Source organism: Saccopteryx bilineata, chromosome 4 (assembly GCF_036850765.1).
Source record: "Saccopteryx bilineata isolate mSacBil1 chromosome 4, mSacBil1_pri_phased_curated, whole genome shotgun sequence".
Taxonomy (NCBI): Eukaryota; Metazoa; Chordata; class Mammalia; order Chiroptera; family Emballonuridae; genus Saccopteryx; species Saccopteryx bilineata.
Window position 1 is genome coordinate 35,921,314 of NC_089493.1, and position 16,010 is coordinate 35,937,323.

Sequence of the window (16,010 nt, forward strand, 5' to 3'; positions counted from 1 at the left end):
CCCAGCCAGGTGAGTCACGGGGGATGGGACTGCCCCTCCTGTAGCAATCTCGCCCCTGCCCATCACCAAGTCCCACCACCTCTGGGACACAGCCTGTTCTAGGCAGAGAGTTTGTTCTGCCCAAGCTGTTTAAACAAGCGGTGCTATTTGCTAATCTCTGGCTGTGGCTCAGGAGAAGAGCAATAATTCATTTATTGAGGCCTGAGCTTTGGATAAATGCGAGATTCAGTTTAGCAGTTTGGGGAAAGACTTCTCCTGTTAGCTGATATTGATACTTTCCTTCTTACCTTCCCCAGGGAAGGAAGATGAAGATAACATTCTACCTATCTTTCCTTTTTTCCAATTTGCCTTTTCTGATTATTTTCTGCCTTGGCTAATTTTCTCATAGAAAAAAAAAATTTTTTTTCTCAAGGAAATGGCAGCAAAAAAAAGACAAAGTTCACCTGACCAGGCAGTGACAAAGTGGATGGAGCATTGGCCTGGGATGCTGAGGACCCAGGTACAAAACCTCAAAGTCACTGGCTTAAGCGTGGGCTCACCAGCTTGAGTGTGGGATTATAAACATGACCCCATGGTTGCTGGCCTGAGCCCAAAGGTCACTGTCTTAAAGCCCAAGGTTACTGGCTTGAGCAAGGGGTCACTTGCTCTGCTGAAGCCACCCAGTCAAGGCACATATGAGAAGGCAATCAATAAACAACTAAGGTGCCACAACAAAATATTAATGCTTCTCATCTCTCTCCCTGTCTGTCTGTCTGTCTCTCTCTCTCTCTCTCTCTATCCCTATCTCACTTAAAAAAAAATGACAAAGTTCACTGGGGCTAGAACCATGTGTAATGTCCCAGTAAGGAGAAGCACCCGGATACTGCCTTGCCAGGAGCCAGTCTGTCAAGGTGTCTCAGGAAGTCGAGACACATGACAAAGGTGGCCCGGCTGGCCCCTAGACCCTCAGTTTCCCATCCAGACGGACTCGGCCAGTGGCCTACCTGAACTTTGTTCAGAGGTTGTCAAGGAAAATGCTGTATCATTAGGAGAAAATGATGACCACGTGCGGTTTTGGGCTACTCATCTGTCCTGATGGATGGAAACAACACAGGACGGCTTCGGGGAAACAATCTATGACTAGAAGAGAAATGCTAACAAAGGAATGGGACAACCACATGTGATTCTAGTGTGCTACGTATGAAACTAGACAAAAGAGAACAATAAAGGTTCAAATTAAATAAGTTTCTGCTTATAATCCCCCCCCCTTTGGAATTTCTGACATCAAAGGACTTAGAAAAAAAGCTCAACCTGCTTAGTGCCAAAGAAAACAAGAGGCCTGACATTTCTCGCTTGAAACCCATCCTCGGGATGCGCTGCACAGCTACCAGTAAGGACCAGGCGGGAGCAGCGCCACCTTCCCACACTTCCCAGTCAAATAATAATACACATCAAAAGAACCCATCGTTTCCCCTTCCCCGGGACCCCACGTCTGTTTCAAAGTGTAATATGAACAAGAAAAACTTGGGAGTTCTCGCCGAACACCAGAGCAGTAGTTCACAACTAAAGCAACAGAAACACAAACTTCCCGTCTCCATCTTCAGACCTCGGAGTGCATCCTCAAGGAGCGTCCCCATGGAACACCTGGCAACTCAGTTCACGTGGAACATCCTCTAAACAGCATTCCCATAGAGGAAGGAGTTGGGGTCATAAGCATATGCCAGTAGCCACGAGGTCAAAAACACCAGTCTTTTTTTTTTTTTTTTTTTTTTTGAGAGAGAGGAGACACACAGAGAGAAAGAGAGAGAGAGAGGAAAGAGATAGAAAGAACAGAGGGAGGAGCAGGAAGCATCAACTCCCATATGTGCCTTGACCAGGCAAGCCTGGGGTTTCAAACTGGCGACCTCAACGTTCCAGGTTGACGCTTTTACCCACTGCACCACCACAGGTCAGGCAAAAAAACACCAGTCTTGCAGTAGACTCATCCCTCCAGGTTGGATAAGCTCGAGGAGGAGAAAAGAAAGGCTCCCACAGGGGGTGGCGTCTCCCAAATCCCCTCAAACCCCTAATCACGGCTTACCTCGGTACAAGGTGGTTGAACTTGTAAGCACTGAAGACCTCTTGGATCTTTTCTTCTACTTTTGCCTGGGAAGGATGCAGGAGACAGGAGAAAGAAAACAAACACAGATGAGATCAGCTCCTTCTTCCTATTGCCACAGATGCGCACTGGCTAGCGCTGCCTGGTGTGGTTTGGTACTTCACAGGACTCTAAGACTGCATTCGGGGCCCCCGCAGGAAGACGGGCTTAGACAAGAAGGGAGAGAATGTCCTGTACCATGCTGGCATCACAATCGACTTCTCCAGCAAACTAATCCATAACCTCCAAATTAAGGGCAGTTTAGCTCCCTGGCACCAGTTACTCAGGGGGCAGATAAAGACAGATACATTTTGCTGGAAAGATTTATTCTCGCTTGCTCTATTGAGTTGTTTAGCTGTTCATTTTACTGGCCATTCCCAAATATACAATTAATTCCTGCCAAGAGTCATACTTCTTCTTACTGTTTAAATACAGATTTAAATATAGATTGAAATCCTATAAAACTATAGATTGAAACACTATTAAAATCCCCTAAGGGACTTACAAGACCATGAATTGTAGAAACACCGAAGAAATAGAATATCTGCCTTGACCGGATAGGTTAGAGCCTTGCCCAACCCACAAAGGTTGTGGTTTTAATCCCCAACCCAGGGCACAGATAGGAACATATTGATGTCTGTCTGTATGTCTGTCTGTCTCTCTCTCTCTCTCTCTCTCTCTCTCTCTCTATATATATATATATATATATATATATATCCCTTTCTTTCTCTCTCAAAAAAAAATCAATAATTAAAAAAAAAGATAGTATATCTGCTCATTGGTTCATGTCACACACAGGATTAAAATGAAGGTTCTCAGTCAGGTCTCAGAAGAAACCAGATTACCTGTGTCCTCTAAAGACTACACCATAAACAGCTTCTGTAAGAAACAGGTACAGCAACGTGGGAGGGGGTGGCTAACAGGACACAGGGTTTCGCCTTCAGCAGCATCCCCGTTCCTGAGGACATGGTAAGGCACATCCTCATTGGGATTCCAAGATACACATATAATGTCCTCTATGGGGAATTTTTTAAATGCATTATTTATTTCTGAAACACCCACTGAGTTAGAACTTCTCATCCCTTTGACAAGTGGAATGATCTGTGATGATAAGGGGAGCAGTGAAGTGAATCATCTACAATGACAGCCAATCTAAAATTCATTTAGAATCCACTTTTGGCATTTGCCTTTGAACATGAGGTTGAAGGATGATCTGGCTAAGAATGTACAATACTTCCAAAACCAGACTGGAATCTCTGTGAGAAGCTGACTCGGGAGGAAGGAGAGAGCTGCCCCAGATCCCTCATCATTCTTTTTCCATTCCAGACACTCACATGGGACCAATATAAGGCACCAGCCTAAATGGAACACAGATTGCATTGCTCAGTCGTGACTTCCTTAATTGAAAGCTGAAAGGGATAGGGAAATATACAAGAAACATATGTCAGTAAGATCATTAAATAAAGATTTGCCTACCATGTACTGTTATAAGTAAGTGAACTGATGGATTCTGAATGCAACAAAAGCAGTGGGAAGAAAACTCATTTCCTTTACCCAAGTACAAGCCAGTTCAAATCCATACGACTCAATATTCAAAGGCTAATGGATGAGCCCATCTCCCGCTTAGCATTGGGACACCTAGACCCATAGGAGAAAAGCTTCCAGTCAAGAACTCCTTAACAAAAAGTCCCACCCTCAGTTCCCACTTGGGCAAAAGCAGTAGCCAAGTACTAGATGAGGAAAATGGAGGTTTATTTCTAAACTTACATACCCAACAGAAACACAGAGGTATGTCATACAGTGAAGTAGAAAATACTTAAACTATTAAGTTTCACACAGCACAGTGTCGTTTCTCTTTGGATTTTCCTAATCACATTCTTTTATTAAATTTATTTATTCAGTTTAGAGAAGAGAGACAGAGAGAGAGAGAGAGAGAGAGACACAGAGAGAGACAGAGAGAGAGAAGAGGGGAGGAGCAGGAAGCATCAACTCCCAATGTGCCTTGACCAGACAAGTGCAGGGTTTTGAACCAGCGACCTCAGCATTCCAGGTCAACACTTGATCCACTGCGCCACCACAGGTCAGGCCCTAATCACATTCTATAGAATGAAGAAGCGCTATTCCAATGCAGTTAGTAACTGACTCATGTCTGAAAATCTAAATTATGAATTCTAATAAATACCTCAATGCTACAGGATACCTTTTCATAATAACGAACAAATAAAAATTCACTTTATGTAACCTGACTGGTGGTGGCACAGTAGATAAAGCATCGACCCAAAATACTAAGGACACTGGTTTGAAGCCCCAAGGTCTCTCGCTGGCTTGAAAAGCCCAAGGTCACTGGCTTGAGCAAGGGGTCACTGGCACAGCCCTAGTAAAGGCACATACAAGAAGCTCAATGTACAACTAACTTGAAAGCAACTACGAGTTGATGCTTCTCACTCTCCCTCACCCTCTCCCTCCCTTCCTGTCTCTCTCTCTCTCTCTCTCTAAAAAAAAAAAATCACTTTATTCTCTCTTAAGAACTGGTATATTTTTCTAATAGTTTTATTCACATAATATTCAATTTACCCATCTAAAGTGTACATTTCAATGGTTGTTAGTATTTGCACAAAGTTGTGCATCCATCACCCCAGTCAATTTCAGAACATTCTCACTACCCCAAAAAGAAACCCTGCACCCCTTAGCAGTCATCCCCAATCCTCCATCCTCCCAGCTCCTGTCCGCCACTACCCTACTGTCAATCTCTATAGATTTGCCTATTCCGGATATTTCACATAAATAGAATCACACAATATATGGTCCTTTGTGACTGGCTCCTTTCTAGCATGGTGTCTTCAAACTTTATCCACGGTGCAGCATGTGCCAGCACTTAGTTTCTTTCTGCCGAGCAGTATCCCGTTATATAAATACATCACATTTTGCTTATCCATTCATCAGTTGTTAGGCATTTGGGTTGTTTCTACTTTTTGGCTATGATGACTAATACTGCTATAAACATTCTTGTACAACTTTCTGATGGACATATGTTTTCATTTCTCTTGGGCATATACCTAGAAGCAGAATTGCTAGATCATATGACATCTCTATGTTTAACTCTTTGTGGAACTGCCAGGCTGTTTCTCAATGCAGTGGCATCATTTTACATTCCAAACAGCTGTGCATGAGGGTTCCAACTTCTTCATATCCTCACCAACACGTTATTATCTGTGTCTTTGACTACAGCCATCCTAGTGGGGGTGAAGCAGTTTCTCATTATAGTTTTGATTCCATTTTCCTAAAGGTTAATGATAATGAAAGTGCTTTTGGGGGCTTATTGGCCATTGTGTATCTTCTTTGGAAAAAGACTTATTCAGATACTTTGTTTGGGTTGTCTTTTATTGCTGAATTGCCATGATACCTTATACATTCTAGACACAAGTCCCTTAATGGATACATGATTTGCAAAAATTTACTCCCATTCTATGTATTTTTTAAGAAATGGTATATTTTTTGATGGGAAAAGATTACCTAAGAACACACACTACGGATTTTATAGTACAATTTTACAAATAATATTTAACAATAACCCTGATTTTTTTTTTGGACAAATAGTAATGGATTAATATAAAATTAAAAGTATCCATTGGGGGAAGAAAGAGGCAAAGTAATCACCCAGACAGGCAGCATCCTTTTCCTGCCTCCACCTCTCCCGGCATAGCCTGCCAGTGTTACACAAAATCTGTATGAATTGTTACTGGGAAGATACAAGCATTCTCTAACTGTTCTGATTCGCACAGAAAAAAGAAAAGAAAAACTAGTTGAATATAAAAGAGTTAACTTAAGGGGCCTGAGACTGCTATGCTTAGGAAGGCCTTTTTGAAAGGTTGGCCTCTCTCGTGGCTGGTGCCTGCGACCCTGGGTTTCAGAAGAGTTCCCACCATTTCCCAAACTGGGAAGAGTGGCTCACTGTGCCTACGCTGTACAGACAATGTGGTTTATGCTGAACAGCTACTTTCTTTCTGGAAGTCTAGACTTGTGGGAAGTGCTAGGCAGAGGACATCTATGTGTCCAACCCCCAGTAAAACTGGGAGCACCAAGCTTCTAACCAGCCTCCCTGATAGACAACACTTCCCATGTGTTGCCACAAGTCACAATTCAATGCTCAAGAAATTAAGCCCGCCCTGTATGAGTCCAGTGGGAGAGGACTCTCGGAAGCTTAGGCCTTGTGTTTTCCAGGCTTCACTCTATGAGCTTTTTCCCTTTGTTGACTTTGCCTTGTGGCTTTTTGTTATAATAAATCATAATCGTGAGTATGACTATATGCTGAGTTCTCTGAATCTTTTTATTGAATCACCCAAACCCAGGGATGGCCTTGGGGACCTTCAACACATTAGTATATTTAGAAATTTAGCCTTGCCTGACTTGTGGTGGCGCAGTGGGCTAAAGCGTCGACCTAGAACACTGAGGTTGCTGGTTCGAGGCCTTGGGCTTGCCTGGTCAAGGCACATGTGGGAGTTGATGCTTCCTGCTCCTCCCCCTTTTCTCTCTCTCTCCCCTCTCTCTAAATATCAATAAATAAAATATTTTAAAAAAATTTAAAAAGAAAAAAAAAAAAGAAATTTAGCCTTTGGGACAAAATTAAGGGAAGTGGTCATAACAACTGCATAATATCTATAAGCAAGATCTATAATTAAATTCCTTTTGAAAATTTATCAAAATCCTCACTTTAAGAAGAACTGAGGGCTATCAAAAAAAACACAAACAAAAACAAAGCTAAGTCGTAAAGAACTCAACACTATATATTATATATATAGCTGTCAAATCGGAACTCAAAAAAACAAAAAGTGGCTTCAATACAAGGATGCTAAAGCATGTCCACTTCCCCTGGCCTCTCATTTTATATTGAATTTCCATGCTTCCTTTCTATCCCAAAGGAGTGGACTATTGTACTCCAGTTAATTTCTCCTTTCTGTCTGAGAACCCCCACAGGTAAAACAATTACCAACTGGGTACAATGCAAAGGCTGATTAACAACCCTGTAACAACAGATAATTTTCTTTTGCATAAATAGCAAAGAGTCCACAGGTTCATTTCCCTTGGGCACAGGGCACACAGTTCATAACCACCATGTTAATGAAAGTGATAGGGCTCTCTTGGGAGAAGGATGACAGCCAAAAAGCATCCGATCTGTTTCAGAAACAGGGCTACATGTAATGTTAACAGAAAGACCTCCAGGATTAGTCACCAGCACATTTAATCCCAAAGGATTAGCTCTTCAAATTTTTTAAATAGCCTGAGATAAAGAGACTTTGGTTCAAAACACACAAACACAAAGATAAAAAGGACCTTCAGACAACTGGGGAAATTTAAAAATAAACTAGATATTAGATGGTATAGAATTATTTTTTATTTTCTTAGGTATAACGTTATTGTCCTTATGTAGAAGGATGCTATTTCTAGAAGATAAATGCTTTATTTATGGGTGATGTGTCATAACGTCTTCCCCTTACTTTCAAAGATTCAGAAAAAAATTAATCATCTACATATATACATGTATACACACACACACACACACACACACAATGAAAAATTGTGTCCTGGCTAGATGATTCATTGCATTATTTCCATCTTTGTCTTTGACTAGGCAACGTCACAACCCTGTAGAAGTAGAAGTTAACTTGTAGAATAGTGATAGCAATGTAAATAATCTCTGCCCACAAAAAATGCAAATTGCATCTGGTAAAATGTAGTATTAAGCATCTTCGCATTCATTTGTAAGCTCACTTTAGCATTGCTTATCTGACTGTAAATGCAGTGCTTTGAGTTCTCTTCTGAGCTAGTTGCAATGTCTTACTGGTTCCATGAGTTAAATAAAATCTTTGACATGTGCTCATTTTATATGTCTATGAGTCATGATATTACCCTTTTAAAATTTATTCTTTAACATTTTATATGAAGGAGGGAGGTTAGGAGAAGGGTAAACAGATGCTGTCAATTTTTCCGTATATTTGAAATTTTTTTAATAATAAAATGTTGGAAGAAATTATTAAGACTCAAAACAAAACACTTAATACCCAGATTCTACTATGACTACTTTATCCAGGTATAAGAAAGATTTTTGAGCCTGACCTGTGGTGGCACAGTGGGTAAAACATTCAACCTGGAATGCTGAGGTTGCTGGTTCAAAACCCTGGGCTTGCCAGGTCAAGGAACACATGAGAAGCAACAATGAGTTGATGCTTTCTGTTCCTCCCTACACCCCTTCTCTCTCCCTCCCTCTTCTCTCTAAAAATCAATAAATAGCCTGACCAGGCAGTGGCACAGTGGATAGAACATTGGACTGCGATGCAGAGGACTCAGGTTCAAAACCCTGAGGTCGCCAGTTCGAGTGCGGGCTCATTCAGCTTGAGCACAGGCTCACCAGTTTGAGAGCAGTGTCACTGGCTTGAGCGTGGGATCATAGACATGATCCCATGGTCACTGGCTTGAGCCCAAAGGTCACTGGCTTGAAGTCCAAGGTTGCTGGCTTGAGCAAGGGGCCATTCTGCAGAAGCCCCTACCCTCATCAAGGCACATATGAGAAAGCAATCAATAAACAACTAAAGTGCCACAACGAAGAATTGATGCTTCTCATCTCTCTCCCTTCCTGTATGTCTGTCCTTATCTGTCCCTCTTACTGTCTCTCTTTCTCTCTCTGTCTCTGTCACACACAAAATTAAAAATAAATAAATAAAATCTTTTTAAAAAATAAATATACATATGCATACACACATATGATGCATTTTTATACAAGGCCAGACAATTTGCAGCCAGCTAATAAATTGCCAAGATCTTATCTTCCCTAACCAAAGACTCTTAGGAACAAAGGGTTTACACATTCTAGATGGTATAGGAGCAGACCCACCTTGGTCTCTTTCCTGTGACATTCTTTGAGGGTGAAACTGATCAGAGAATGACCCTGATCCCTCATTTTGATGCATCAGCATATCAAAGAACACACCTGGAAAGCTACTGAATATTCTGAGTGAGACTTCTCTAAAATTCCCCGCCTTTAGAAAACAGATAAAAACACTTAAGACGAAGAACCCAGTCTACACTCTCCCTTGAGCATGCCCATACCCTCCCTTCTCTCCCCAGGCATGGATCCTTGCTGTCTTTCTCCTAAACTCTAAGAATCCCCATGAGACTTGCTGCCCAGGGAGCACTGGACAGCAGCAGCTTCTCCCAGGCTAACCTGCTGATCCTGTCTCAAAGGTCCCTCCTCTTGCCTCTGTAACTTGTTTCCTGAGTCCACACAGCCCAGCTGGCTCACTTCTTTTGCCTCTGTGACTTTCTTTCTAAATGGCCAAGGAAACCTCGTCTAGGCTTGACTCATCCTCACATTTCCAAAGGGCCACGGAAGCTCTGCTCAGTCACAATCCTGCTGCTGGGATCTTGCTTCTTCCATCCTAAGGCTTTCCTTTGTTCCAATGTCCCCAGCTTTAAAAAGCCTACTCTCAAATTACCTGGACTCACGTCATGAAATCTTTCCTGCACAAAGTCAAGAACCCACACATTCCAGACCATGCCGAGGCAGACCCACCTTGGTGGGCAAATGAGTTGTAAAAATTTGTATTTTCTGGTTTTTCTCACTCTTGTTGTTAAAGATGGCCACTGCTCACGTGATGATACTCACATGATACAGCTAATTGCCCTTCTTGCTTGGGAACGGGCTTGGTTATGCTAATGTGTGCTAGAGGAGGGACTTTCATGCCTTAAGTTTTAAAAGGAGGAGCTAGGAGGTCATTTTGGGAGAGAGAGCGCACGTTGCTGTAGAGAGGAGGAGCCCGTGGTGTAGCAGGGAAGGAGAGGCCACATGGAAGAGCCAGCCAAAATGGAGGCAGGCAGAGGGGACTGAGGGAGGCCTCTGATTCTAGCAAAAACTGGAGAAAGTCAGTAGCTTTGGGAGCCCTGAATGGAAAGAGAAGTGTTTTCCCACTATGTGTATTTTCTCGCCCGCCGGTTGTGAGCAAGAATAAAGAAGATGGCTCACCAGTTTTTGGCTCCACTGTTTCTTTACCACCTGTCCAAAGGGAACCTGCACAGCCAGGCAGCTGTGATGGTGGCCGTGGCTACTGGCTTTCCAGTGCCAGTGCCTTTCCAGTGACAAAACCAGTCAGATAGTGTTTTTGGCCATTTAAAAGTGAATACTCTACAATGAGACACTGACAAAGTTTCTCCCTGACCAAATTCCAGTCATGCTCCTCTGAACCCTCCTCCAAATAGGCCTCGACTTCTGTACTTTCATGTCCGTCTTTGTATCACTCAATTTAGCAAGAATCCTTTTAAGTTTATTTAGCCAGAAGCAATTCAGGATAGAAGCCGTTTCCAGAGATGGTAAGGGGCAAACTGAACTGGGGGTGGAGTTGAAGGAGCCGACCTATATTTGTAATTGTTTTCCTTCAACAAATAAAAAATTAAGATGTTAGCAACTGCTACTTCTAGGTTATAAGACAGTGCTTGTTAATTATGTTATTATTTGTGCTTTTTGTTAACTATAAATAGCTCTTTTTAAAAAACTAATTTGAAAGTGCTTAGCTTTGTGATGCCTTGTCATCCAAGCTTTCCCACATCCTACAGAGACAGGCAGGCCACATCATACAAAGAGACTGTTTTCTGAAAGTTCATTGGCAAGTCAGTTATTTAGACCTTATTTCTTTTCCCATCAAAACAATGTTATACCTTACAGGTGATGTATTATAGAATTCTACAACTGAAACCTATATAATTTATTAATCACTGTCACCCCAATAAGTTCTATTAAATAAAAACAAAATCAATGTTATACCTAACAGGTTCCTAAGACAGCCCTCCCAAACCCTATTTAATGTATAACATAACTGCTAATATTAACAGTATCTCTCTCATTTTCTCCAGTCACTAGGCAGCTGGTTACTTAACATATGGTAAAAAGAGAACACAATGGTTCAGAATTAAAGTCTACTAGTTTGCTGGAAGTTTAACCCTGCTTCTGACAGCACACAGGCTAGGCATTTCTAGGTACAGAATGCTTTTTAAGTTTGCTAAAGGCAGGCTGAGGCCACATGCTGGAGGGAAGCTGGAAGACTGCCAGGCTGCTGATTTTCTTGTGGCTGAAGTGAGCAACATTGTAAAAGAGGCTATAGAAAGTGCCACCCGTGGCAACACCCATCAGCACAGCAAAATGAATCAGTGCACCACCAATGTAGTTTAAGCCAACTCGCCAAGCTGGGAAAACCATTGAAATGCATTGTGGTCTGTGTAATTATGTGGAAAAATGGAGCAGGATTACACAGGACAAGTTCTTGTTTCTGGGACAGCTCTACAGATGGGAACTTTACCGTGCGATGGGAGAACAAGACCATGTACTTACTATTTTTCTACTTTCAACTACATTGCCAGCACCTCTGGACTGTCCATCTGAGCTCCTTATCTCCCCATCCCTCCTCCCAGGCTCTTTCTCCTTTGTCTCAATCTTTCTCTTCCATCTTCTAACTACCAGTAGTGAATTCAGTGAATACCTTCCCCATTCTCTGTTTTTTTGTTTTGTTTTTGCTTTAAGGCACTCTCAAGATGTAAAGAGACAAACCAGATAACTGCATGTTCCAGGAGCAGCACACCCAGAGCGAGAGAGGAATCGGTCACCTGAGGCAGCAGAAGCCTGGACTGCCACTTGTCCTTAACTCTGAATATTTTTGTTCAAAAATGCTAAAAACTCAAATCTGCTAGGGTGAAACTTTCTCTACTCTCTGAAATGATTCAAACACATTAATTTTACATACTTTGTACTTTCATTACAATAAATTATTCCAATTTAAAAAATTAGTTTGCTAAAGTCAGATTATACATATTGAAGGGTATGAACATATATGCCTTCCCAAAATATACCTCTCTGGTATATGAATTATTTTGAAGCAAGGCCATTGATAACCAAGAGATGCAGGAAAAGCTCTAAAAATGGAATACATTTTCCTTTTGTAAGAGAAATTTCCACTTGTAAAAGTGTCTCCCACTGTGTACCAGGAAGTGGAGAACTCTTAATAACTCTAATCAATGGAGAAGACTAGACTTAAATTTGCATAACAAATTTCACTAAACCACTCTTGTTTACCATACTTTTACCACAGGGGTCGGGAACCTAAGGCTCACAAGCCAGATGTGGCTCTTCTGATGGCTGCATCTGCCTCGCAGATAAATCTTTAATAAATAAATAATAATGTTAAAAATATAAAACATTCTCATGTATTACAATCCATTCATTTCCTACTGCTCATGTTCATGGTTGCAGGTGGCTGGAGCCAATCACAGCTGTCCTCCGGGACAACACCAAATTTTTATTGGATAATGCTTAATGTACACGGGTCGTTGTATGGCTCTCACGGAATTACATTTTAAAATATGTGGCGTTCATGGCTTTCTCAGCCAAAAAAGTTCCTGACCCCTGCTTTACCAGTTCCCTTCACATAACTTATCTCTCCTACCTTAGAACCCCAAACCCTTTTCTTTTGTTTTAGCCTAAGAGAATATAAAATCCCAAGTTTTAACCACCCCTTTGGGTTACTCATGGACAGCTCTATTTAAAAGATATCTTGTGGGCCCTTGGTGGGTAGTTCAATTTGTTAGTGTTTCCGGACATGCCAAGATTGCAGGTTCAATTCCCGGTCAGGGCACCTACAAGAATCAACCAATGAGTGAATATACAAATAAGTGAAACAACAAATCTATGTTTCTCTCTCTCTCTCTCTTTCCTTCTTCTCTCTAAAAGCAATAAATTTAAAAAAAATTTTAAAGATATCTCATGAATTTTTCCTAGAAATCCAATCAATAAAATCACAGAATAATTTTCATTCATTGCTGAGTTATAAAAACCAACTAATGCATTTTATACTTTCTCTTTCACAGATTCTATCTAAAGCCAACCCTATGATGCACCAACTTTCATATCATGAACGATCTCTCTCCTTCTTCCTTCATCTTCCCCTCTCTCCCAGAAGAGGACCCTTCCTGAAAGCAGATTTGCTGCCTGAGACTCATGCTAATTCTGAAGATGCAGTAAAAGAATCATTAATAGGTAAAATATAAGGCAAGGATTCTTTATTAAAAACCATTATCACTCAGCCTGACCGGTGGTGGTGCAGTGGATAGACCATGGACCTGGGATGCTGAGGACCCAGGTTTGAAACCCCAACATCACCAGCTTCAGCGTGAGTTCATCTGGCTTCAGCACAGGCTCACCAGCATGGGTGCCGGGTTGCCAGCTTGAGCGTGGGGTCATCAACATAACCCCATGGTCTCTGGCTTGATTGAGCCCAAGGTCCCTGGCTCAAGCAAGGTTTCACTAGCTCAGCTGGAGCACACACTCTCCCCCCACCCCAGTCAAGGCATGTATGAGAAGCAATCAATGAACAACTAAAGTGCTGCAATTACAAGCTGATGCTTCTCATCTCTCTCCCTTCCTGTCTGTCAGTCTGTCGCTTGCTCGCTCTCTCATACACTAAATCAGGGGTCGTCAAACTTTTTATAAAAACCGCCCACTTTTGCAGTGCTGGTCAACCTGGTCCCTACCGTGCAACCAAACAGCACCGCGATTGGCCCATCATGAAAGCTGGAACGCCCACTAGTGGAAAAGAAGTCTTTTTACAAGCAATCTTTACAAAGTAATTTTTGCTGTGGTGAATTCTTTCAATTCTTTATTTTGAACACAAAGTAGCAGTCGGGGTTGACACATAGCTTAAAATGAGGTCTGGTTTTGGCTGCTTAAAGAGGTAAGCTGATGGTATCATCAAAAGAAGACAAATTAAACACAGATCTAGTAATTACTCCTGGAAAGATGAACTCACACATCCACATGTGAGTTGCCATTTTAAAACCTTTTAAAGATCACTTTAAAAAGTAATAACATGGCCTTGGCTGGGTAACTCAGCTGGTTAGAGCATCATCCCAACATGCCAAGGTGTGGGTTCAGTCTCTGCTCAGGGCACATGCAAGAATCAACCAGTGTGATGGCATGAATGAGTGGAACAACAAAAGTCAATGGTTACGTTTCTCTCTCTCTCAAAACAAAAAATCAATAAACTTTAAAAAAGTAATAAATGGGGATAAACTCTGGTGATTACAGATATACACAAACTGGACACACTGTAAGAAAATTCTAATTGTAACTTGTAGTAAAATAGTCAATGACAATATCTTACCTTATTCACAAAGGATGACTCTCTAAAAACTTCAAGTGTGGTTTGGAAAAACAGATTGGCTGATCCAAAATGTGTCTCCAGTATTGATAAAAATACTAAGGTCAAATGTGGTCTGTGGTGGTGCAGTGGATAGAGCGTCGACCTGGAACACTGATGTGGCTGGTGTGAAACCCTGGGCTTGCCTGGTCAAGGCCCATACAACAAGCAATCAATGAACAACTAAACTGAAGCAATTATGAGTTGTTACTTCCTGCCCAAAACAGACTGGCTTCCACTCCCTGAAATCCTCGTGCAAAGCAATCATAATTTAGCACTGAATTACATGCTTTTATAAGTTATTCTGTAATTGCTTCAGGCAAATTCCTTTCTTACCTCTAAGAAAAAGAATTATTTTTTAAATTCATATTTAATTTAATTTATTGAGGTGACATTGGTTAATAAAATTATACAGGTTTCAGGTGCACAATTCTTTATTACATCATCTGTATACCACACTATATGTTCACCACTCCAAGCTGAGTATAAGTCTAAATCTAAGAGAAAAGAATTCTGAGGGCAGGGACTAAAACAAATAATCCTAGCTTCTCCTCAAAGTTGACTGTCACTTCACTGAATGTTGTATAATGATATCATGCCATTTCAAGTGGAGGATGCTTTTGCCATATTCAAGGGCAAACTACAAGAAAAAAACAGTAGTACCTTAAGCAAACAGCTGTTTTTGGCAAGCCTCTTACCTCTGAGACTGTGTCAGTATAACCTACTGACCTACTTCACAGAGCATTTGCAATGGGGTGACTGCAGATGGCACAAAAAAAGGAAGACAGGTACTAACAACATAACCCCATCTTGCTTTCTGGAGTTCAAAAAAAAAAAAAAAAAGGTGCTCTAAGCATCAAAACCATCAGTAAGATGGCTTATCAATGTTGAGACCTTCAAAAACTAACCAGAACCTGGCCTAAGACACTCTATAACACAATGTCCAACCTTCATAACCCTGAGTTAAGCAGCCATCATCTGTCACCTGCAGTATTGCAATAGCTTCCTAACTAGTTCCCCTGTACCCTCTCCTCAACATCTATTTCTCAACAGTGACCTAAATGAGACTGATGAAATGCCAGGCGGAGAGTGTCAAAACCCTCCATCATGGATCAGTCTGGTAGGAAACAGATGGCGCATTCAAAGTGGGTGCTTTGAGGAGAGTTTATGGAGGAATGAGTTACAAAGGCGTGAGCAGGTGTAGGGAAACCACAAAGGAGAGCGCAGCACTCTGGGGCTGGAACACAGAGGTGCTGATCCCCTCCTAGGCCAGAAGGTGGGAAGAGAAGGAGACAGGACACAAAGAGCTCCAAGGAGAAGGGACCTTTCAGGAGATGTGACCTTGAGTCTAGAGCAGCGGTTCTCAACCTGTGGGTCGCGACCCCGGCGGGGGTCGAACGACCAAAACACAGGGGTCGCCTAAAGCCATCGGAAAATACATATTTATTATACAATACATTTTTAATATTTCCGATGGCTTTAGGCGACCCCTGTGTTTTGGTCGTTCGACCCCCGCCGGGGTCATGACCCACAGGTTGAGAATCGCTGGTCTAGAGACATGGCAGCCCATGCAATCCTGTAGGAAGGGATACATATGCCGGTCTCATTCTTCTCCCTCTCTGTCATCCTCTATCCATACTCCCCTTGGCCAAATACAACCA

At 41.8% G+C, this 16,010-nt stretch overlaps 1 protein-coding gene and 1 pseudogene across 1 annotated transcript in view; one reads left to right on the forward strand and one right to left on the reverse strand.

The window, feature by feature from the left end:
• Positions 1-16,010, reverse strand: part of FNTB (farnesyltransferase, CAAX box, subunit beta) — an 84,400-nt gene that overhangs the window by 65,393 nt on the left and 2,997 nt on the right. Inside the window, exon 2 of the mRNA XM_066272832.1 lies at positions 2,060-2,124. Within this exon, the coding sequence (XP_066128929.1) occupies positions 2,060-2,124 (65 nt within the window). The remainder of the gene's footprint in view (positions 1-2,059; positions 2,125-16,010) is intronic.
• Positions 11,148-13,721, forward strand: LOC136333856 (dynein light chain Tctex-type 1 pseudogene; annotated as a pseudogene).